This window comes from Corvus cornix, chromosome 13 (assembly GCF_000738735.6).
Source record: "Corvus cornix cornix isolate S_Up_H32 chromosome 13, ASM73873v5, whole genome shotgun sequence".
Taxonomy (NCBI): domain Eukaryota; kingdom Metazoa; phylum Chordata; class Aves; order Passeriformes; family Corvidae; genus Corvus; species Corvus cornix.
This window is the reverse complement of record NC_046343.1, coordinates 7787652-7812640: the sequence shown is the minus strand read 5'-3', so window position 1 is coordinate 7812640 and position 24989 is coordinate 7787652. Positions and strand designations below refer to the sequence as shown.

Below are 24989 nucleotides of genomic sequence, written 5' to 3'. Positions count from 1 at the left end.
AAAACATTTTGAATTTCCTTTTGAAATTAAATTGCTAGAATTAGTATTAGATGCAACAAAATGTGGTGGGGTGGTTTGGGGAAGATTTGTTTCTTTGTCAATTTTGGCAACAAATACAAAAATGAGTGGCTTCAAACTGACAGAGGGCAGGGTTAGATTGGGTATTAGGAAGAAGTTCTTCCCTGTGAGGCCCTGGCACAGGTTGCCCAGAGAAGCTGGGCAGCTGTGGGTGCTCCATCCTTGGAAATATTCAAGTTCAGGCTGCATGGGGCTTGGAGCAACCTGGTATAGTGGAAGGTGTCCCTGCCCATGGCAAGGAGTTGGAACAAAATAATCTTTAAGGTCCAGACCATTCTAAGATACTATGAAAATTTTGAATACAATGGGCATCACCATTGTATTTTGCCAAGCCTAATGGGGTGATATTTAAATGCTGACATGTTTTCCTTTCTATCCTGTATCCTTTGCAATGGACTGTAGGAAGGAGGCTTCATCTTTGGGCACAGAATCCAAAGAGTTCTTCTACCTAGCTGAGATCACTAGGTAATTTTCTGTTGCCAGCATTAGCCTCAGCATGACTTTTCTCTCAGAACCCTGTTGTTGAAGACAGTGAAATTTAATGAAGTGAACCGATGTGCTCGGAGCAGCTGCACTGCCCTTGCTGTCACATGCAGTGCCTTGTGCCTTCTGGCCAATTGTGCCAGGAGCACTTTTACGTGTCAGAAAAATGTGCAGAGATTATGGATGTTTGTCAGCATCTTCCTACTGAAAAACAAAATGCTGGAAAAGGTTATACTGGGTGCCCCAGCCTCCACCTTCTACCTCCATGGCAGTTCCCACCTTGGAGCACCTGGTGCAATATCTGCCAACCTGGAGAGTGAACTCTGTTCCAAAATCCTGAGGATTTTGCTCCTTTTCTTCCTTATTGCAAGACCCAATCTCTTCTGCTCTCTTTGGTGGTAGAAACCATCACTCCCATTATCCCCCAACACCTCCCTATAGTACCACTATTGGCTTTTGGATTCAACTATTTACCCCACATGTTTTTCTGGTTAACACTATTGTACAGTTATATAATTAATTTGGTTAATTATGCTTAGAAAAGGGTTTCAGGGTGGAGGTACAACCAGCTCATCTGCAGCCAGTTTATTGTGCGTTTCATTCCCTTCTTGAGAAATTTTTGGTCTGAAGCTTAGAGGCAGCAGAGAAAGGAAACTTTCATTTTCTGCCTTTAAAATGACAGGGAGAGGGTTTTGCTGAGTGCTGTAGCATGGATCAGTTGTCACTTTGGTCTCGAGGACTTCCTAGAGCAGGCAATGCTTTATTATTCTAAGGGAAGAGAAGACACTTTGCAATAGATCCTGCTATTTGCTTGTTGCTATAAAAAGACTGGGAAAGGGAGGTGGGGAGGAATCTGTTCTAAATCCAGCTGGTACCAGCTCAGCCCTTCAGGAAAGCACAACACTTAATTTCTCTTGTATTTCTTTGACCCAGTTAGCATTGCACAAATGTTCCTGATCACAGGACTGTCTAATCATCTCTTGAGTCCTGCTGAATTTTATCTTGTTGACATCCTGCAGCAATTAATTCCAGGAGTTGACCCTGCACAGCAAGGAGGCTGTTTTGTTTTCTGTCTGTGTGCCCTTGTTCCAGCAAACCAGGTTTGAGCAGAGCATGGAGGGTCAACACAGAATTTGGCATCTGAGGCAGGGATGTCACCATCCCTCAAGGGCTGGGGATGCCTCACACCCCACCACACCTGAAGGAAAGCTGAACGTTGACTAAGCAGCTCAAATGTCACGACAGCTTGGCTGTGCTTTGTGTCCCCCTGTAGTGCCTGAAGGAACAGGTGTTGTGATGTTTTGGAAAGTGCTGGGAGTGAACCAGGCTGGGAGCAGCAGCAGCAGAGTCCCAGCTGCAGCCTCTCCAGCCCATCCCTACCAGCTCTTCTGGGCAGGACCAGAAAACTCACCTGCAATATTTGTACCACCAAACTCTTCTTACCTGCAAACACTGCCGGTTGTTAGACACCCATCTGTCCTAAACTGGGGTCCGGAGTAGGACCTGGACATTTTGGATTCAAAACTGGACATGATTGGCCTGTGCTTGTATTTGCTTCCCCTAAAAAACAGGTGTATTTTTCACTGGTTTTCACAGCTGGCTCTGCTGTGAGCAAGGACCATGTGCATGTTCCTTTGCTCTTTGTGCAAATCAGCCCCAATCCGAAGCTCCCAGCTCATGCCACTAATGAGGCTGGAGTGGCTCGTAGGCTCAGCAAGTCAGGGCTGGCTACTCTGTGCATTCACACAGCCCCCAGCTGAACAGGGCCTGATGACAGGCTGGCACTGCTAAACCATGAAGGGCATTTGTGAGCCAACATCACAATTTATTCTGTGCAGTTTTTGATGCCTCTGTAGCATGACCTGAGGGGGAATGTGAAGAACATCTGGAGCAAATTTGGTGTTTCTTGTGTAATTGCTTTGGAGCCTGGACACTTGAGATGTGACATCTCCCTGTTCTGCAGCTGAGCTAGTAGCTCAGCCAGTGCTCATTGAGTGTGTTGGAAAGATAAAAAAACATAAAATAGAATAATTAAGGTTGGAAGAGCCCTCTAAGATCGTTGAGTTCAGCACAGCACTGCCAAACCCACTGCTAAGCCATGTTCCCAAGTGCCACATCTACGTGATTTTTGAACACTTCCAGGGACAGTGATTCCACCATTTCCCTCGGCAGCCTGTTCCAAGGCTTGACAACCCATCCAGAAATTTTTCCCAATATCTAATCTAAACCCCTCCTGGCACAACCCGAGTCCATTTCCTCTGGTCCTGCCACTTGTTACCTGGGAGGAGAGACCAACCCCCGCCTGGCTACAGCCTCCTGTCAGAGAGTTTTAGAGAGCAGCTCAGCACCTCTGGTATGAACCGTTTTCTCTCCCACATACTTGCCATCCAGGAAAAAACAACAAAACGTTCAGCTAAGCACAGCTGACTTGCAAATGTCACATCGTGCTGCCAGATGAGATGTGGCAGTGTCCCTGCTGTCTCCTTCTGCTCTCACTGTGCATGACCACCCACTCTGCAGAGCTGGGATTTGCTGATCCCGAGGGACAAAGCCACTGCAGGTGTGTGAGGCACAGGCAGCTAAAGCCTTGTGGTGTACACACAGTTCTTGCTAAGCTCACAGCAGGCTGAGGGCTTTCATCTAGGCTAATTTAAAAGCGAAGACAAGAAACAGTTGATACAATGCTAATACACACAAATAAATAAACTAATAATTTGATTTTCCTCATCAGCTGCTATTAGAAATCTGTGCTTTAAATGCAGCGGAAAATTGTTCCCATTACAAGCCCATTCCAAAGCACTTAAAGGCTCCCTTTGATTTAAATGGCATTTGGTCAAACTTTATGTAGCAACAAGCTGGTATTCTAAAAATGCCCAGTTTTTCTACAGCTCTTCGCAACAGTCCTAGGAAGCGTTGCCTCCAGGACCATTAATTCCAGGAAGGCTGCAATTACCAGGAACAATATCTCTCTATTTACACAACATGTATTTTGCATCAGCTCTAGCTCATGTCCAGCAAATTAGATTGTACTTGAGAATCCCTGAGCATGGGGAAAGGCCACAAGCCCATGATGTGGTGCTTCAGGGGTCATCCCTGCTGTCAACTGTGGCCCACATAAGTGGTGCCAGCCACAAAAATGCACGTGGGCTCTGATAAGCAAGGCAGAGAGCTGTGCCTGAAGACTCTGGCTCTTCAAGCACAAGCAGAAAAGCTTTCAGCCATCATTTCAGAGCTCTCTTCTGCCCGTGGTTACAGCTGCAAATGGAAAATACAAAACCCTTTACCGTTAATCACATTGCTGATGGTTCAGTCAGGGTTTCATTCAAAGCTAAGGGATTCCTGCTTAGTCGCTAAATGCAGTTTAACTTCATTCTGCACCATGAAAAATGAAATCAGTCTCCACTTAGGAAGGCTCAAAGTTAATTAAAATATGCCCTCAATGAGCAATTAGGCCCAAATGCAAGTTTTTCAGGGCAGGGGGAAAGCCTGAAGCACCACCTACAAAGCCCCTGCTTTCAGCTGAGGCAGCCTGGGTTTTGCCTCAGGCTTGGGTCTGATCTCCTTAAAAGGTGGGAGCTTTAAATTTTCCTTGGAGCCTTAAGATTTGGATTTTTTTTTTCTTAAATCAAAAATACCTGCTTTAATCTTAACTTCAGAGTTAAAGACCTTTTTAGAAACTGATTTTGCTAACCTTGCTCATACCCCACCTGCATCTCCCTGTTTGTGGGCAGCCCTTTGATCTGCCCCTGCTTGTCTCTCCCATTAAAATCCCTGGCTGAGAGAGCCCCATTCATGGCATATCCCTGTCTGTAACCATGCTGCACTGGCTCACGTTTTAGTTTCTTATCAACATCTCTCCTGCTGGCTGTCCGTGTGGGCACAGAAAAGGCTCTCCTGGGGTGGGTGAGGCTCTCTGTGCTGTGGCTGCTGTAGGAGTTTCTGAGCAGCTCCTGCCCTGCTCAGGTCTGATCACCAGAGAGAGGCTCCTGGAGCTGTTGCTTCCTAGCCTTTGGTTTCAGCTGATGGGTATCTTTGTCATTTAAAAGACAAAAACCTGAGTAAAGAGTGGGACAGTTTTCTTTCTGCCTCATCATCTCTGGTTTGTAAATTCTGGTCATGATTTTCTGTGTTCAAATGCATTTACTATTTGCAGCAGGGAGAGGCTGCATGATCATGTAAGCAAAATTGCATGTTAGCTCACAGTTGGCTTGTGAACTGGATGTGAAGTCTGAGACTGAAAGCTGCCGGTGGGATTTGGATACCTATTCCCCATTCAAATTAATCCAAATCCCTTCGGCAGTTCTGATGATCTCAATAAATGAGATTTTTCTACCAGTGACTTCAAATTCAGAGCCTGCCATGAGATTGGCCATGGAAGCAGCACAGCTTTTATCTCTCTCTCTGACCTAAATTCCTAGACATGGTTTTCTTTCTTGTCTGGAAGCTCTTCTGAACAGGCAGCAACTTCTGCAGGCTTATCCCAACCAGTGATTCCTCAGGGGCTGTTCTGCAGAGAGGGGAAGAGGGGGAGCATTTTCTGATGGCCCAGGTGTGCATCCATGGGGAGAACAGCAGAAAAGTGCTGTATAACTGCAGGCCACGTTATCCCACCCAACAGCATCCCATTTTATTTCCTTTGGTAGGGCTGCAGGCTCCCTCAGCAGCTGGGGGGCAGAGAGGCTGTGACAGGGGAGTGACAAGGCTGCCCCAATGCCCACCCCTCCCTGAACCAGCCCAAAGTGCATCTGCAGCAGGTGGATGATGTTGTACAACTGCAAAACTGCCTTATCCAGGGAGCTGGTGCATATTTAATTGTGCTGTGATTTCATAAGGACCAACATGCTCATTTCCAACAGAGCTGATGGTGAAGGTGAGGACTGTGCTTTTCAAAACAGGATTTAACTGAATCTGAATAGAAACAACCCTCCCTATCTGCTGCCTCTGTCCTGTGTTAAACCAAGTTTTCTTTTCTTACCTGTCATGGATTTTACTGCACAGCTGGAATTCCTCAGCCTGGGGCTCCCAGCCCTGACACCCAGCATCCCCCTCCTGCTGGGAGCTGCCCTGCCCACTCACTGCCCCACATTTCCCTCCTCCCTTCCCTGCCTTGCCACTCCTATGACCCCAATTTGCCCATGCATCTTTGCCCCCATCTTTGCTGCATCCCAGCAGCTTTGGCTCCTCTTGCAAAGCCCAGTTGCTTGAGTAGAACCTCAGTTTTCACTAAAGAAAAAGTATGGCTCCAAGAAAAAGCCAGTTCACTCCAAAGCTTCATTGCTCCAAACCTGGCTGCACCTAACTCCAAACTCCTGGTGCTCCATGGGCATGTAGCAGCTGCTGACGAGCAAACCTGGAACTAACACTGTGTTTTCAAATGCCCCCAGCTCTGAGCCCAACCCTGCTATCACCCCAGGCCCCACAGCCTGCTCCCAGTCCTACATCAGAGGAGTTCGAAGTTTTTCCCAGTGTGTCCTGAGTTGCAGCTCTCATCTGTTCCTGGTTCTCTTTGCTCTGGAGAGAAAAGGTGGTGGGTTTCAGGGGTGTAGAGACTTGCAGGATTATGTGGCAGCTGAGAAGGAATCACAGTCCTGGGCAGCAGCTGCTGAAGCGGTGAGGTGTGAAGGCCTGGTAGAGTGAGAAGGTGTTTGCATGGCAAGTCACAACCCTTGTGCTGTGGACCAGCCCAGCACTAAAAATAATCCCCTGTGGAATGCAGAATGGAAACAGCAACTGGATGGAAGGACTTTATTTGTTTCCTCTGTCAAAAGCAGTGATACATGCAGTTGGCACAAGACTTGTTAGGCATTAGAGTAATAAATATTCACATGGAGAGAAATTTAAATGACAAGCATCACTTAACCCCCAGCATTTACCTGAGAAGGGAGGGACAGGTGTGGAGGAGGCACAGCAGGCTGGGACCTTCCAGGTTCAACTTTCTCCATCAGCTATAATGAATGCTGGAGCCACCTTCACTTTTGTTCTTGCTGTGTGGTTAGTTCAAAAACAGAGCTGAGAAGCAGCTCAGCTCCATAGCACTAATGAGTTTCAACAAGAGAAAAAAATATTTGAGGTAAGAGATGTGAGGATGAGAAGCTCAAACACTCTCACCTTTTGATCCTTGAGCATATTTACACTCATGTTGGTACTGAGTAGAAGTTGCTTTTTCATTTCATCTGCTTGAGGGTGGTTTGGAAATCACTTGTGAGCATTTTTATAATTGCAGCTTTCCGATGCTGTTTCTCATCTTAGCTGCTGTTGAGCAAACAGCCTGGTCCCTCTGCTCTCTGCTGTGCCAAAACATTTATTCCTAGTAGTAGTAATAATTAGGCTGGTATTGCTTTGCAGTTTTCTCAGCTACTTCTCCTGACTGGCTATGGGGAGTGTGGCACCAGACACAGGTGGGTGAAGTTGCTCTGACTGCAGGAGAAAGTGCCAATGACAGCTTCTCTGGATGGGGAAGTCTCTGTGTGGCAGCGAGGGATGGCCTGAGCACGTGCCCATCGCCCCATGTCAGGACCTCCCAGCCTTGTGGGAATGCTTCTCATCCTACAGACGTCCCAGATAGAAATAATATCAATGTGAATTGTTTGTCTATGTGATGGGCTGGATGCTTGGAACATGCGCATTTGTTTTTTCCATGTTTCAGTCTGGCAGCACAAAGCAAAGCTCGGTCAACATCATCAGCAAGGTCAGGTAGGTGAGAATACAGAAGCACAGATATGAAGGGAAACACCAGTTATTATTTTACATTCAGGTTCTGTGAGCACCAGCCCAGCATCCCTAGGCTGCCCCTCAGCCAAGGCTGCTCTTCTGAGCCTGCAGAGCTCTGTGTGGGCTCATGGGCTCCTGAACCTGAGCAGCAAATCCTGTGGGTGCCTGTGGTGTGCAGCCTGGCTGTGTCAGTGCAGAGCCCAACATGATGCCTGTTTCTTTACAGCTGGCTCCAGAACAGCCACAGCACTGGCACGGCAATGCCCACCAGGGCTCCCAGCTCTCCTCCTGCCAGGGGTAAGTCCAGTAGTAAAGGGAACAGAGTTGGGCCAGGGTAAGCACCAGGAAAATCCCCACTCAAGGAGTTGTAATATTCTCCATATTGCCCTCCAGCAAATCCTCATAAAAGGCTTCTTATGAGTTTCAAGAAATACTTCTTTATGCTACTGCTCTAATGGATGACCTCTCCAGTGGGATCCTGGTGCAGAGGCAGGGATCTGTGATGGGTCTCCCAGTAAATGTGTGTCAGAGAGAGTGCATTTCGTACTGTCCGAGCCTTGGGCAAAGGGTTCCTTTTTGAATGACTGTACCCAAGTGTGAGCAACACCTGCTTGGCTGCTTGGCATTGGCTGGAAAACACTGGTATTTCAGTGTTCCCACTTCTTCTCCAGCACAGATGGGATTTGTGCTCTCTCCAGCTCTCTCCAGCTTTTCTTCATGCTCAGGGCAGTTCTAGGCAGTAGGTGGGAGGAGATGCTTTATGAACTGTTGCCTTTCTAAAATGAAAACTGATTGCTGTTTCCTTAGCAGATGAGACTCTGAATTGTCCCTTTGCCCACGGATGAGGGATATGATGGATCACAAGAGTCTGCCTGACTCGCATGCATGTTCAAGCCATATTTTCTGTGTGAGGACTCCAGGGAGAGCTGCTAGAGCACAGGGTGGTTATATCTTGTGAATAAAATTATTCTAAGCAGCTACTTCTTCACACTTCAGCAATGGCTGGGAGCAAACAAGCTTTTATCTTTGCTTCTTTCCAGATGCATCTGTGCTCTGAAATCCAGTTATGGATGGTGGCTTTTTTAGGTACCTGGAAAGACTCAAAGTATCTCTGCTTAGCAGGGACATCACCCATGACATTTTTGTCACAGTGAGAGGTTTCTCTTCCTTCTTTTTCATCTATGTCTGCTGTATTGAACAAACTCTGCCTTCTTACGGAGCAGGGCAGGGCTGGGTTTCCTACCAGCTTCCCTCTGGCTGAGGGTGCCAATAGCTCTTCAGTGTTAATGGACATGGGGCCATTTTCTTTCTGACTGTGGTTACTCCCTAAAACCATTCCCTCATCCCTTCTGAGATACCTCAGCTCTGAGTATACTGCTTCTTTCTGAGCTGGTCTTGGGGAGGGAAGCCTTGGAAAACTGAACACTCGTGGAAAACTGCTTTTCCCTGTGTTTTCTTCTTCCACGTTTGCAGGATGAAGGTCACCATTTGGGGTAGAAGGGTTGCCCTGTGAGTGACCAGTGCTGGCACTTTCACCAGAGGAAGAAGCCTTGGAGGAGCAAAGATTTCCTGCATTGGTGTAAATTCGTTCCAGGGGGTCCTCTCTGGACCAAAAGCCGGTTTCTGCACATGGCACTTTTCCCAGTGGCACCACATTCGAGATGAAATTGGTCAATTTACATTTCGACCTTTGCTGCTGTGTCCCCACAAAGGGTGGAGAATGTGGCACGTCTTCAAGGGTCTTCAGGGTCTTTCTGTCCTGACCCTTACGTCTGCTTTCCAGAAGGGCTGGGAAGGTGGGTCTGGCAAGGTGGCAGATGGATTGGATGTAGTCGTCGCTGGAGTACGCGTCAGGGCTGGCTGCGGCGCTTCCAGCACGCTTTGGGTTGCTGCTTGGATCCTCCATCGCTTCCTCGTGGGTTTCCCGTATGGTTGGGAGAGGCTTTGAAAGGCTCAATCTGATCCGGGGCGCCATGGCTGCAAAGAACAGAGCAGACATGATCAGCATGTGAAAACCTGCTGTGGTAAAGAAATCCTGGGCTTATTTCTGCCTGAGCCACCCAATGTCTTCTTGTGGCAAACAGGGCTGTTTACAAAAGCTGCATTTTAAAAGTCTGCTGGCAGTACTTTTATATCCATGGTTTTGTAAAGAGCTTCATAAATGTATGAAGAAGCCAAGTCATTAAATGTGGCAGTAAATTAAAGGTTCGTTAAGGAGATCAGCAGTGGTGCTCCCTCCTGAAGCAATGCAAGAGAGCACAGCTGGAGAAGTGTGGGGCAGGGGCATGAGCTTGTCTCACTGCCCCTGTTGTAGCAGCAAGGCGTAAATTACTCTCCTTATTTAATGCTCCATGTCTGTTCACTGTGGCAGGGCTCTGACTTCGCCCTTGTCCAAGCAGGCAGGAGCTGAACATGACAGAAGAGGAGCTGCCCTGCCCCTGTGGGGAGCACCACGTAAGTACAGCATCGTTACAGTGGTCTCTTCTAGAAGCTGTAGGTGAGAATGTACAGGGTCACTTTTGTCTGTGCCAGTGGTTCACAAATGTAGTTATGGAGAGGTAGGTCCTCCCCTGAGTGCTTACACAGAGTCAAAGGGATTTAATTCATGTCCTTCATATTCACATAGTTGTTCTCAATTCCTTTTAGGATGGATTTCCATCAAACTTCTCCCACTACTCAGTTAAACACACTGAATTACAAATATTTCAGTATAGTTTGTGCTGCAGTGTTTTCTAACTGTACTGATTTTTTTTTCTCCAAAGACTCCCCGCTGTGCTCTGCTTATCTCCCCTTCTGGCAGAAATGACCACATAGCCTGGATTTTTTTTTTTTTCCACTGCTTCCCCCAATGAAATTTCTATGTGACTAATCTGCAGACACAATATAGCTTTGTTGTGTGATTAAACGCAAAAGTGCTTTGCTAGCTATTTTAATGCCTTGCTGGAAATAAATCTGGCTTTGTTGAACCTCTCTGCAAAGCTGCAGATCACACACGGAGCACAAATGAGCAGCTCGTGCCGAGCCCAGGGTAGAGCTCGCTGGGTGCCCATCCCTCCCCAGGCTGCTGCTGGCCCTTACTGGTTTTTCTCAGGCGCTACTGGTAAAGCCAGCCAAGCTGGGATTTGCTGACCTGAGAGCAGGAGATGCTTGCTTTAAACCTTAGGGCCTTTTTATTATCCTTTTTCCTGCCTGCTCTGTTTCTCTCATGTTTTTAAGCCTTAAAGAAAAGGCTTGTTCCTTTGCCTTCCTTCCCTCCCACCCCTTGCCTGAGCTCGGCAGTGTCAGGGTCTGGGCCCGGCAGTGAGAGCGGCCGGATGCCCCTGATAAGGGGCACGGGCATGTCGTGTTAAATCACGATAGCGCTAATCAGTAACTAAGTCCTGCCAACACGCCCTTCCTCCGGAAGGAAACTAAATTACCTATTTGCAGTAAAACTCTTCCGATGATGGGATGGATGAGGTCCCGCCCGGATGCCATCCCCTTCGCCCTGGGCACCACCGCGTTGGCACGGCCGAGGTCACCTCCCCGTCACCTGCAGCCCCGGGGGAGCAGGACTCCCTGCCCTGCAGCTTCCCCTCCACCACGCCTTGAGCATCACTGGCTACCAGCATCCCGGATATTCCTAGCGACCCCCAGGACACAGCCCTTGGCCAGATCCCCTCCCCTTACCTGCGGGGTGCGGGCACGGGCGGCTGTCGTCTCCCCTGGCTGCACGGCTCTGCCCCGCTCCCTCCTCCCTGTTCCCAGCACAGGAGATGTGCTGTCTAACACTAACCCATGCGCCAGCTCCCTGCCTCAGTCAGCTGATCCCGCTGCCTGTTTTGTTGCTGTTGCTAAATATATCCCGCTGGCTGCCTGCCCTGCCCGAGCCGCAGCCGGCGGGCCGCCGGGGCTCCGGGGCAGCCGCGGGCAACAGCTGGGCTGGGCCACTCCGGCCCCTCCAGGACTGGCCACCACACATCCCTGCGGCTCAGCTGCCTGGCAACAATTCCCCGTGTGGAAGGGACCTCGGGGCCGTGGCCGTGGTGCCGGAGGGGAAGTGCTGCCTGTGCTCCAAGCTGCGGTGGGAAAACAGGAGCCGTAGTTCTTTCAAGCTTTATTGCTGAAAGGGGAATCCTTAGGGTTTTGGGCTGCTTTTGCTCCTTCTCTGCCCTATTTTGTGAACAAATTTGTGCTGGTTTGCCCAAGAGGCAGTGGTTGTTTGCAGCGTCGTTAGTGCTGCCCTCTGCTCTCCTCTGTCCCTGCTCCCATTCTGCTCTGAGCCGAGCATCCCTGGGCCGAGCCACACATCCCTGGGCTGAGCTGAACACCCCTGGATTGAGCTGTGCTTCCCTGGGCCAAGCTGTACATCCCTGGGTTGAGGTGTATATCCATATTGCTGTGGAAGCACAGCAGCAGCCGGCCCTTCCACGGCACCTCCCAGGGCTTTTCTCCACCAACCACCCTCTCCGACTGCTGCCAGCATCATCCCTGTTCATGTTTCTCTGAGACCACACAAGTGCATTACAGCAAATTGCTTTGCCAGGAAGACTGGCAGCATCCAGCCTTGCAGGTCCCTGGGCAGCAGTGATTTGTCTTTGTCTCCTGGCTCATTAACATGCTGCAAACTGATTGCAATTCTGGAATAACCCTAGTGTCTCTCTCATAGCTTCTCTTGCAGCATCATGTTGTGTGGGGCGATGAATTGTTATGTTGCAGCAGAATCTTCCTTCTGTATTTATTTCCCAACACTCTCCTCAGAGGCAGCCCCAACAGCTGCTGCTCTTTTCGGGGGAATAGCCATCCCGCACAACATCCCTGTGTGCCCAGGCCAGGGAGCATGACTGCATTTCTGAGCCTTGCTGCTCCCCACAACGCCTGTCCTGACCTGCTGGAGGGATGAAGAGAAAAGCAGAAATCCTAGATTAAAAATCACTTTAGTTTAAATGCAAATATTCTCTGTTACCAGCAATCAGGCTGGAATTGGCTGTAACTGCTGATTTAGTCACCCAAGCCCACATTCCTCATTCAGGTTTTTTCTTTATCTCCAGTAAAAGGAAATAAGCAGCTCAACACACTTTTGCATCCCTTCAGGATATGGTTCCAAGCAGATTATTTTTTTTCTGGAAATAACCATTGCTTAGCATTTCAATATGACAGGTGTGTGAGCTGAAGCTGTTTGTCTGAACTTCTGGTGCCAAACAGCTGAATTTAGATGAAATGACCCACAACCTTCATGCTTTAAATTCACTAGCAGCAGTGATCAGCTGGAATCATGCTGTAGCAACTTAGAGCTTCAATTTTTCCTTCTTGCTTGCAGGAAATGTAATTACCATCGAAAGGAAAAAACTCCTCAGGCACCAGCTATGCTAAGCAGCTGCAGTATGGAGCTTGGAAAAAACATTTTGTGAGGAAGAGCACTGATCTGGAAACAAATTCCACATGTGCAGATGTGCATGGATACATTCTCTTTAAAAAGAGTCTTCAAGATGGTTCCTCTGCCCTGGTAAGTTCTTCCTTCCTGCTGGAGTTGCCTCCTTCTTGAAGGTCTGATGGAATGAATAGAACTTGCCAGGTGGGAGGGACAAATATAATATACCTCTTTTTTTTTTTTCCTCAACCGCAGCCATTTGGTTTCCTCTGTCATCAGCTGCGTCCTCAAAAAATCTTAATTTAAAAGAAATAAGGTGCAACTTTGAATGCTTGTTGCAAGACTGCCATAGGTTTCTTCCAAGCACTTGTGAAGATGGTTCTGGATAAGTCATCCTGGTTTCCTGTACTTATACTCCCCAACAGTGCAGTGAATCAGCATTCCTGGGGGCATAAAAACTGTCACCAAATGGGATTAATGGCAAAAGAAAACAGCAACAGCAGCAGTGCCTGAGCTGCAGAGGAAACAGCAGTTGCTAGTTCTGCAGGGCTTGGTTGAGTGTCTGAGATATAAATGCTGACAGTTACTTTTTGGTTTGGTTTTCTGTCTGTTAGGTTTTTCTTTTTGGAATGCTTCCAGTTTTTGGGAAATCCACACAGTTTAGCAGAACTGGGTAAGTGTAACAGGTGACTCTCCTCTGGGCATTTTTGAAGCTTGTTGGCTCTTTCCAGGGATGGGGGACAGGGTTAACATGACACTGAGCATCTCCACACCTCAGTGCAGGTCCTTCTTGAAGGTGCATCAACAACCTGGAAGAGCTGCTCCTCTCTTGCATGTGGGAGAGGGACTTTTTACATGGCAGATATTGAATGGGACAAGGAGGAACAGTTTTAAACTAATAGAGGAAAGATTTAAATAATGAAGAAATTCTTTATTGTGTGTGTGGTGAGGCACAGGTTGCCCAGAGAGGTTGTGGGTGCCACATTCCTGGAAGTGTTCAAGGCCAGGTTGGTTTGGAGCAACCTGATCTAGTGGAAGTTGTCCCTGCCCATGGCAGGGGGGTGGAATGAGGTGATCTCTAAGGTCCCTTCCATCCCCAAGCATTCTGTGATTCTGTGTTTCTATGTTTTTCATTAGAAGTTTAGGAAAGGAAAATGTTTTGACCTGGTTTGTGCCAGATTCCAGAGGATTTGTGTTCTCTAATTACATCCCCCAGCCCATTAACCTCCCGTGCATTACAGCAAGCAGCCACTATGGTACCAGTAAAGATACTGCCATGAAATATTAATGAGCTGTTTTCTTATTAACTAGAGCTGGGTTGGAAATGCACCCACAGCTGTTGCCTTGACTGCAGCTCACACAGCAACTGGTGGTGGCTACATGTGCCAACACTGTCACTGATGCACACAGATTTTCCATAAGTTCCTGGCTATTTCTTGCCTTTTGCAGGTGAGGAACCATTTGCTGTGAGGGCTGGGTGACTGCAGCACATTGGCACAAGGCTTGTTTGCAGGAACTGAGCTCTCCATCCCACTGGGAACATGGGTGGAGTCCTGCCAGGAGCCTTTGCAAAGGCTCAGAGGGATTTAGGCACTTTGCTTCACTGGGAGTTCAATTAAGTTGGAAAATGACTCCTGGGAACTTTCCCTGGGAGTTTCTAGGCCATGCCAATGTCATGGCTCCATTAGCAGTGGTTGGTCATGACCAGCAGACAGAGAGAGCTCTGTGCCAGTGCAGACTTTTCTTAAAATACTTTGAAGTTTCAGAAGTGCAAACCATGGTGGCAACTCGCTGGCAACTTCCCCTGGGAATCTGGCCCAGACTATTTATTTAAAATAATATAAACTATTTTATTTCTGTTATTACTGATCTGCCTATGATTATATTGTATCTTTACATGGATGCATTTTTCATGAGTGTTTCATCATCATTTTAGATGATACATATCCCAAAGTGCCTGAACACTGGTGTCAATTGGTCCCTTTTGGACACACCACGCGAGGAGGCTGGAGAGCTGAGCACTGTGGATTGTTGCAGGGCTCAGTGAGGGCAGCACTGCCATCACTTGAAAGCCTTCTCCTGCCTGGGGTCACATGAAACCGCCTGTCCTGCCAGCAGCCCAGTTCACCTAAAACAGGTTTGTCTTTCCATAGCTGTTGTGTTTCTTTAGTAAGAAATTTTAAAAAATTAAATTACAACCATCAGTGGAACCCCCTGTAATGTTACTGGCCTCTAAACTTTCTTCTTTTCAGAGTAGCTGGGATGTGTTTAGATGCCCTAAGAAATAACAGCCCCAGAAAACAACTTATTCTTTAACTATTTTCAGTGGTTTGAGTGGCGGGATTGTTCATGACTCTATGTCTCCGCTGCTGCTGCTGTCTGTGTTTCTCTCCTGCAGGATCCCTGCTCGTTCTTCAGCCCGCAGCCACTGTCAGGGCATGACAGCAGCACAGCAGCATCTTCGACTACATCCACACTGCGGTGGGGACTGAGCCGAGTGGGTTTTACTCCATCTGGCCCCTCCTGAGCACATCTCACCAGATTAAGGGATTTTTCAGGCTGGGATCACAGTCCAGCAGCCGTTTCATAATCGTACTTCTTGTGCCGTGCCACCATCTAGTGGTGACTCCACCAGATACTGCAACTGAGAGGTGAAGCATCCCAGGCCTGCTGGGAACCCTGGTGCTGCTGGGGCTGCCACGGTTCAGCTTCATCGCTGGGCAGATGCTGGAGAGAGCACTCTGCTGATGAAGCATAAACCCCCGCAGATTAACTAGGATAAGGTTTCTCCCACATGTGTCATCCTGCTCTGCTCCTTCCTGTAATGAGATTTCAGAAGTGCTGCTTGTGCTTGGTGCGGTTCTGCGGCTCCATCGCTTCGGTCCCTGCTCGGCTTCGGGAAGTTGCTAAAGGAGGAGGGACTGGGGAGGGTGGTGGGAAGGGGACAAGGGGAGAGCAAAGGTGAGCAATGCACACACACACACATCCACATGCCCACACAGAGCCCTAGTGGGGTTTCCAGGTACTCATCTCCCAGGAAGGCTCAGCAGCGTTTGTTGACCCCTGTGAGCAAAACCAAGTGTTGAGCCAGAACATGGGGTGGGAGGCTGGAAATCATCCTGTGTCCCCCTCAGTGTGGGAAGGAGCAGTCAAATTTGCACAACACTTTGAAGGAGCTGCCTTCTGCCTGGTGTAAGAATAACCTGATTAACTGCTTTCCTGGCCTGAAACTCCTCCTTGAGCTGCCTTTTTTTCATTTTTCCTCAGAGCCAGATGATGGTGAAAAGGGCTAAAAAGCTGATGTAGGCCAGGAAAAGAAGATAAGGCCTCCTGTGGGCATCATCTTTTGGCATTTTAGAGAGAGAGAGAGAGAGCAAGGCTGGGGGGAAGGAGAGGTGTTGGACATGACTGAACCCACCTCGGTGTCTCTTGTGTCTGGGGTGCAGACGTGAGACCCTTTGCCACAGCCACCCTAAAAATCTTAACATCTATGAAAGCAAAAGGCAATTAAATATAACCCTTGTCACAGCTGTAAATGCTGCATGAATTATCACAGTAAATGAACCCCAGGTTTGGGCTGGTCCACTGTTTTATCGGGGCATTTAAGTATGTAAATTACTTTTCCAGGTGGAAAATGTTGAGGTGGCTTGTTACCTGATTAAAGAATGCTGGACTTGGATGCACTGCATGGTGCTCCCTGAATAATCATAGTAAGCAGGGATCTTTCAAATCCTCAAGCAACAAACTTCAATTAGATGGGAAAGAGTCAATTATGCTTTAAAGGGAACCTGGCTACAAGTGTGCAGGATACGGCAGGAGAATGTGTGCAAAAGAATTTTATGGAAAGGAGCAATTACTTTATCAATAGGACATGCAAAGCAGAATTTGCTCATCAGTCCTGAATAGAAGCCCAAATAACTGAGCTTTTTAAAGAGATGATATATAGACCAGGATGGATTTGGGCCTCAAGCAGGTTTAAGTGAGTTTGATTAATTTCTGTGCAGTTATCAGCAGAGGTTTTGGTCCAATGACTTTATGATATTTAGCCTAGGATGATGGATGTTGTAACAAGGATGTAGGACTTTAGCAGCAAGTGTATCCCAATCCCACTTCATTCAGTTGTAGAAATTGAATTGGTTTTGAATCTGAAGATGCTGATTCTTCATCCTCCAGCATCTCTGCTTAACATCAACTCAATGAAAAAAGCACAGGGAAAAGCCAAACACTTTTCTTGCAAAAGAACACAGACATTTGAATTTAATAAATTATAAAATTAAAGATTCTAATTTGTATATACATTTTTAATATACAAGAAATGGCTATTTATTGCAATTTCTGTTAAGGCATATGTAAGTGAATGGAAGTTGCATATAGATATTCAGATGAACATAGCTAATACTGTGCACTGTAGGTGAGTAAATAAGATATTAAATGCATTATGTAATAAAATAAAACATAAACCCCTTTGAGTACTGGTAAAGCACCGTTTCTAGAATTCTCAGAATATCTGAAAGCATTCTATGGAGATGTTGTGAGACTCTAAATATTGAATGGATATATGAATATAAAAAGTGATGCATTCATCATAGATAACAGAAATTTTTAAAGGAATGTTGGTGGAAAAAATGGCAGATGACTGAAGCCAAAGCAACCAGAATTTGTTTGGGATTTTTTTTTTCATGAGAGGTTGTGAGTTGGATTTTAAGTTTAGACAACCAGAAAAATGACAATTGAGAAAACTATGTACTTGCGTGGTTAGATCATAAATCCGTTGCTTCATGGGAGCACATTACTTTATCTCTCAGATCTCTGAGATGGTCTCTGCAGGAATATATTTGTTTATAAACCTGTTTTAGCTTCTGGGGATTAGGTTACATTAAAATATCACTTTCTGCTTCTTATGTCTGAAAATGCAGCACCTGGGCAACAGCAAACTGGTTACAGAAGATACACTGCGATGATGATCTTGCCCAATTACAGCATTGTAGAAAAGATGAAAGAGTTGTCAAAGACCAACCAAACAAAAAAAGACCAAATTTTCCACTGCATGACACAGAAATGAGATCAGCTCAGGAGAGCAAACCCCCGCCTTTTGTCTGGGACTGCTTTTTCATTATCAGTAGAGCCCTGCGTTGTGTTTTCCAGTAGAAGTGATTCCCATGTTCTTGGGGAATGACCTTCATGGGGAACTGCTGAAAAAAACCACCTTCTTGGTGTTTTGTGAACAAATGGCAGCTTGAAAAGAAGGCATCTTTCCCGGTCTGAAGAGACCTAAATTATCCCCTTCTCATACAGGAAGACTGTGAGGAGAAGGCAGCTCTTGGCTCCTGCTCCTTAAAGAGGTGGTCCATCAGCCTCTCAATGTCTTGAGCAATGTAGCCTGAAGCTGCTGCTTCAAGTAGTTCAGTGTTCCCCAAGTAACAGCTAAAGAAATATTCAGTAGAATTTAAACCACTGAGAAACAAATCAAATTAAATTTCCCAAAAAGTGAGATTGAGAAGGGAACAAGCCCTTCCAAAATGCAGATGCCACCAGGTATTGCATTGGGTCCTTAATGAACACTGGACCTAACACAGCACCAGACCAGCCTTCCAGGAGGCTGTTCCTGCTCCCTGAGGCAGCATTTTTCCACTTTATGTGGAAAAATGCTTTTTTTGAGCTGTGGGCGCTGCCTCCTGTGGTATTTCTTCACACTGCCTGGTTGACTAAGCCTATTCCAGAAGCTAAGGCAGAACAGAATCTATCAGATGAGCTACCTCAGGCGGTTGGAGCAAAGGGTCTCAAAAAAGTCCCAGTGGGTGACTGGTACCCTCCAGGCAGCAAACCTTTACCTCCCCATCTGCGTAAATCCAGCTCCAACCCTTTCTATCTTTGGGTTTGTACGGGTTTTCCCTAAGTTTCATATGCTTGGATGAGCTTCTAGTCTATGAAAAAGCTGGGGGTTGTGGTTTATTTTTATTGTCCACAGAGCTAGAAGGATGCTAATTTGAAGGGGAAAAGATGAGTTTTATACTAACCACATCTCTGTAAAGAAAATGTGGAAGGCAAGAAATACTATGACTACAGGCTGCGAGCCCAGCTACAGCTTATGTCTCCCATGGCACAGCAGCTGGAATGATGTTGATTTAGACACGTCTTCCTTGCTTATAAATAGAATGGTGGGGGTTTTTTTCCCTTCAGTGCTCATTACGACATTGCTGTTGTGCACAGACATGACCTGACCCTACACTGTTATTCAAACTTGTCCTGCCTGTAGGCAGCCACAAATCCCTTGGCACAAGGCTCCCGGGGCTTGCCTGCTCACTGTGGTTGTGTGATGGCCGGCAGGCCATGGAGCAGGGCTGGGACAGGGCACTAAGGATAATCACCCTTTGACTGCAGGAAAACACTCCATGTCCCAGGAGTGAAAGCCTGCGATGGAACTCTTCCTGCTGTGCTGCCAAGCTGCAGAGCCTGAGTTTTAGTTCTCCAAACCAGAACAGATTTTTGCTTGTGCTGCCTGTTGCTTCCACATCTGCAGCCACATCTGCTTGGCCCAGGAGATGTTTTCTACTGCTCTGGACTCTTAGGAGGCCTGTTGGGCTTCCCATTCTTCATGGTCTTCAGTGTATCTCTCATCCCTGCACTACCGGAGCTGCTCGAAGTGCATCACCTCTGTCCTGTGCAAGAAGGGGCGCTTGGTGCCATGACACCAGCTGAAAACATTCCTTCTCTGCTTGGGCTAGTATCTCCATGAAGTATTTTTCTTAGACCAGGTCTTGCGCTTCAAAGACTTCTGGCCACAATTCAGGCCAAAACAGTCCCACATGCAGGTGCTGTAAAGCCTGAGGTTCATGCAGGCTCTTGCCTCCTTTCCAGCAGGAATGGCTCATATGGAAGAGAAGACTGGGCAGTTTATTCAGTCGTGGTGGTGAAGGGCAGAAGGTAGGGTCACAGGGAGTCACATGTGCTTCACCTTGCAATACCTGTGAAGCTCTGTGCCAGGAACTGGGCCAGAGAAGAGCTCACACATTGCTGGGAATGCAGCACATTCCCAATAATTTTGTGACTGTACATACAGGCTTATTGCTGGTGCCTCCTCAAACCAGCTCAGGCTGGAGGGTGAGATCTTCCTCTCAGACTGGAAAATCTGAACTTGGAGCCACCAGACCTACTAGTGGTAAAGAGAGGATTTCAGGGAAGCCCCGGGCTCTGCAGGAGGTTTACCAGCAAAGAAACAAATGGAAGAATCCAAGCCAGGAAAAAACCTGCTCAGATGCCACCCACTGCAGGAACCAGTCCATGCTCCCTGTCTCAGCAGTGTTAGAGCCAAACTGAATTCATCTTCTATTCTCCAACCGGGAATTCAAAATGACCTATGAAAACCATGATGACCCTGAGGGGGAAAAAGGTACTCAAAGGGTTGTCAGGTTACACATCTTAAAGTTTTCTAGCAGACCTGGTGCTGTGAAGACACGTGTGTGTGTGTGTGTGTGTGTGTGTGTATGTTCATGTAAGGGCACAGCAAACAGTTGTTCACTTCTGCACCAATAAAGCTGTCCTAAGGAAAGGAAGATAAAACAAAATTATTTCCTCAAAAATAACTGTATCCTATGTAGGGGAAAAAAAAAAGTTTGTCTTAACAAAGCACCAAAGAAAAGACAAGAAGAATCCAGTCATCTTTAAGTTAGACAGAATGTGGGTAGAAAAAAAATCAGACCAATAAAAAAAAGCACCAACCAATAATGATCACTGAGGCTGTTGCATTACAGGAACTTAAAGACTATAAAAAATATGGATAATTGTAAACAGAAAGACTAGGATATTGTCAGTCCAAGCTGGCCAGATCTACCCTACTAAATGTCTTACATGTATCCAAAAGTTTAGGAGAATCCTTTGAAATTGTTTATGGAAGTATGTAAACTACTGTTTGTCAGTTTTTAATTTACACATAAATATACGGCTACAGAATTTTCTCTGTATTTTATAACACAGTCCTGGTTCAGGAAGCTACATGAGCACATGCCGAGCTGTGACCACAGAGGCAGAGCCAGCCAAACCGAGTCTGGCATGTCCTAAGAACCTTCCCGAAGCGGGCTGTGTTAGTGCCAGGGTTTGTGCAATGCACAGAAGCATCACAGGATTGCTGACCCCCCGCTTGTCAGAGTTAAAGGGATTTATTATGTCTTGGGACTGCTTTCCTCCTTACTAAGTGTAACTCCTATTACTATTCCCAAGCAGTTTTACACAGGCATAGAAGACTTTAAAGAGCCCATGACTGAGAAATCTGCTAACCTGACCTAAGTAATGTGGTTTGTTTGGATTCAGTGGGACACTGTAGGGATATTGCACTAATACTCTGCCGTACCCTGTACACCTAACCTAGCCATCAAAGTGTTCAGATTAGCACTTATGGAACAATCTGTCATTTCCATTTATAGTAGGCTTGAGAATTTGCTATCTCTGCCATAGCACCACTTTGATTTTTCCCCATTTTTAGTCTCTATGACGGCCAATACTATGATGTTGGTAACATCTCTATAAGAGAAAAATGTTGTTTGTGCCATATTTCCATTTTAGTTTATTTTCCTAAGAGTCTCTTTTTTCATTTTCTCAGCAATCAGCTCCTGAATTCTTTGATTCCTTGTCCTTTCATAAGGCCTCCTCCGTGTAATGATGTTGTGCTGTGGTACTTCATTATCCAACCCATCAACTTTATAGGGAACATCCACTGCATTGATTTCTGGGTGCTCCTCAGTCGCATTGGAAGGGGGTGCACGTGTTTTGGAAACCAGAGGAGGGCTGGTGGTAGACTGTGTGGTGGAGACTCCCATGGGAAGGCTGGGGGTTGTCAGGAGCTCCTCCTCAATGACATTATTCTTATTTACATTAGCATCAGTTACATTGCCGTCCTCTGTTACGTTGCTGTACGTGTTGCAGGACTTGCAACACAGCTTATTGTACCCAGGAATGGAGCAGTAACGGGAGAGAACTTCCATGCGACAAAACATTGACTTGTCTCCTTGACAATGATCTTCTGCAAGAGAAAAAGGGAACAGATAAATAAAGAGCATCTTCACATTAATCAGAAAAAGAAACACAGCTGAAGCTTTGGCAGTGGGCAGAGGGTTTGATATTTAAAGTGGGATGGGAAACTGGCAAATGAGCCTTCTATAAGCAGAAGCAGGCTTATATTCAACCTAAAAATCAACTCACTTCAAGAGCTGCAAAAGCTGATCTGAACTGTTTGTACCAGCCCCATCCAAGCTCTAGATCATAACACCTGAATTTTTGCCTTCACATCCTGGAAGCACTACCCTGAAGACCGTGAAGCCACAATGAATTGTGTTGCTGTTGTGGTTTAAACTTCATAACACACTGATTGTGCTGTGTTGTTGCTAAAACTACATTGAACTCCCACAAAGTCATCAAGGTTTATATTAAGGAATCTATTTTTTCCCTCTTTGCTCATTTTAATGCTTTTCTGCAACCAAACAGTGGCTAACCATGGTCAGGGGTAACATATAGTTATCTGGACTGTCTCAGGAAAGTCAAGTCCTATTTCGATGTGTACCATGTAACCCTCAGAATTCATCCATCTCCCATTGGAGTGATATTGTTGCCAGGTACCTCTACTCTGAAAACAGCGGCATTTTCTCAGCATGTCTCTTGTTTGAGAGAAAAGTGGTGCATTTACCATGAGATTTTCTCCTCTTCCTAGAAGGGAGCTGATATTTTTTGGACAAACAAACTCCACAGTAATGGAGCCAAGACAGTCCATTAATGACTGGGAGACTCAGTAACAAGTCCTGATTTTTGTGTCAATGACTGTAATAAAAGAGAAAGAATTCTAGATAATATTCGATAAGCTTTAAGCTGTCGATAGTTGTTACAACAATCTGCACTATAATAGAGGTGTTATGGCAGATCCTGATCTTGCTGAAATGCAGCTGGCAAATTGTAGGCTGAGGGATTAAAGGTGATGTGGTCAAAATGTTCCTGCCTGAGAAACATAAACAGAAGCCTACTCAGAGATTCCCCAAACCGTTGTAATTTCTGCTCAAGGGAGGCAGAGGACTGCATGAATTGGTGGCAAATGGACGGTGAGGGTCTAGCAGGCTCCTTGGAGAGAACGCTGCCTGAGCTCTGTCCTACACAGACATCCCTCAGCTCCTGTGCCTCCAAGATGAAGTAATGGAGCCAGGCACTGCAGTGAAGGAAAAATCCCAACATGCAGCCACGCTGAGAGGAGTCAGAGGGTTTGGAGGAGAGGAGAGAGAGGGCTGAGGAGAAAAGCAGACTGACCAGCACTTGGCATCATCAATAACAAAACACCCTTCTCTGTGACCAGAGTGCTGAGACAGAGATGAAATCACTTGTGTCTCTCTCCCTGATCTTACTACATTTCCACCTACTCTTACAGTAAAGGATGAGTAACTCCAATTACTCGCCTTTATTTAGAGTGCACCCGATGGCAGACAGTGCTGTCAGCCTGATCCTGGAGCTCACATTTCACCCTCCTGCTACAAGCACTGGCTTGTGTCAGCACCCTCACAGCAAAGGAGAGAAGCAGAGCAGGTTGAGAGATACCGAGGGGACTTAGAAAGCGTAGGTGCCACCTCTTCACTCATCCTCAGTTAACAAAACAGGGCCTAGTGAGTGTTTAATTGGCAAACATATCAGTCTAAAATAAACTAACAACTGGTGCTGCTGCTTTAAAATGCTAGTGCTGGCTGAGAAAGGTGAAAACACCTCCCATGCATGGTGTCTATGCCCTGATTGTTGCATTTGTTGCAGAAAGACAAAATTCTAGTTCCTACATTAGAATTTGACAGTTAATTTTCATATTTTTCAAAAGCTAAACTGAAATGCTGCTGGAGATTAGGAATGACTCCTTCCTTAGGAACCTAAGAATAGTACCTTGGTTTTGGAGAGCCTTTCAAACCAGCCTTTAAGAGCTGGAACTGTTCATACCTGCATGCACAGCTACACACAAAGGCCTACATGTACCTATACAGCTTAACATATATATTTTTTTACATACCCTGTAAGAGACCCCTTTGAACATCGTGCCTTGTGTTGCATGACCTTTATGCACGTTCCTCCAAATGGCTTCCATAATAAAAGCCAACAGACATAATATTTAAATGTGGTTTTAACAAGGCAGGTCTGTTCTTGGCTTTATAAGAATCAGTAAGAGCACCTTTAGAAAAATGCGTTTTTCCTAACAAAAACATGCAATGTCAAGCTTAACAATACATGGAAATAAACCTGCATTATGTAATAAGATTAGTGACATCAGATAAGTTATATAAATAAACTCTGTAACTTCTCAATGACAGAATGAAATTTTGATCCTCTATCCAAACAAAAATATCCAGATTTGCTGAACTTTTATTTATTTTTACTTGCAGTATGCATGACAGACTGGAAGTATATATTCAAAACATCAGTAAGAAAAAAATAAATCAGTTTCACAGTCACTTTGGTGCACATTAGTCTCATAAAAAAATATTGAAAAGCAAACTGAATTGGCACATCTTTAATATTATGTTAAATACATACAAAACACTAATAAAATATCCCTGATAAACCAAAGTGCATATAGACATAGTGCACAATGCCCAGATACCTTATTGCACCATTCTCTATAGCCACCCATCTCTTGAAACATCACTAAACATTGTCTATTTAAAGGTAACAGTCATGAATATATTTATACAGTTAAACACCGATTATTTTACATAACAGTATTCAGTGCCAGATACGTGTCTTTGCTTTTTCACCTTGTCATGTAAATTGTTAACATGTTTCAGGAAATACTAACAGCAAAATTTAAATATGTGATCACATGATAATGACAAGTTTGAAGTGCTACACTGTTGACGACCCAAAGATTCAAAAATGCCACTTTTCCAAAAAATATGATCAAAGCAATAAGGTAGTAATTTGCTCCAAGACTGCAGTTTTACAGTTGATACATTTCTACTATTGGTACTGACTGTCACAAAGAACTTTATGATTTGTGAATTCCAAATCCTCAACACAAACACAGAAGGTGAAGCACGGATGCCAGTTAAATTTCATTAAGTCAGGCCACAATCCTGTCTCAATGAAGATATGGATATGCACTGTGCAAATTAACCTCCAATAAAATTTACTGCCCTCCAATAGTTATCATTCAAGTAAAAACACTCCATATGAAGATTAACTCAAGGTACCAGTGTACTGTTCATATTTAAAGCTGGATCTGGTAAATTAATGCCATTTACATTTCAACGTTAAGGCATTTTTCTAAAATTCATCTCCTAAGCAAAAAAAGCAATAAAAATTGAGGTAATTCTGTAGTAGTTCACACTGTTATGTTTGCCAGTTGACACATCTAAGA

The 24989-nt window shown here is 45.8% G+C and overlaps 2 protein-coding genes and 1 long non-coding RNA gene across 3 annotated transcripts in view; 1 reads left to right on the top strand and 2 right to left on the bottom strand.

Moving 5' to 3' along the window:
• Positions 1–6292: 6292 nt before the first annotated feature.
• LOC104689592 lies at positions 6293–10822 on the bottom strand. The gene is made up of 2 exons (XM_019286058.2): positions 10692–10822; positions 6293–9249 (listed from the first exon to the last, which is right to left on the bottom strand). The coding sequence occupies exons 1-2, from the start codon at positions 10747–10749 to the stop codon at positions 8258–8260; spliced, it is 1050 nt and encodes a 349-aa protein (XP_019141603.1). The 5' UTR covers positions 10750–10822; the 3' UTR covers positions 6293–8257.
• A 1755-nt stretch (positions 10823–12577) lies between these two features.
• LOC120410722 lies at positions 12578–15515 on the top strand. Its single transcript, XR_005603046.1, has 3 exons — positions 12578–12757; positions 13237–13295; positions 14559–15515. It is a non-coding gene; the product is annotated as an uncharacterized LOC120410722 (long non-coding RNA).
• Positions 15516–16845: 1330 nt separating this feature from the next.
• Positions 16846–24989, bottom strand: part of ADAMTS2 (ADAM metallopeptidase with thrombospondin type 1 motif 2) — a 177647-nt gene continuing 169503 nt past the window's right edge. The window contains exon 22 of the mRNA XM_039559584.1: positions 16846–21638. Coding sequence (XP_039415518.1) covers positions 21178–21638 — 461 coding nt within the window. The 3' untranslated portion in view covers positions 16846–21177. The remainder of the gene's footprint in view (positions 21639–24989) is intronic.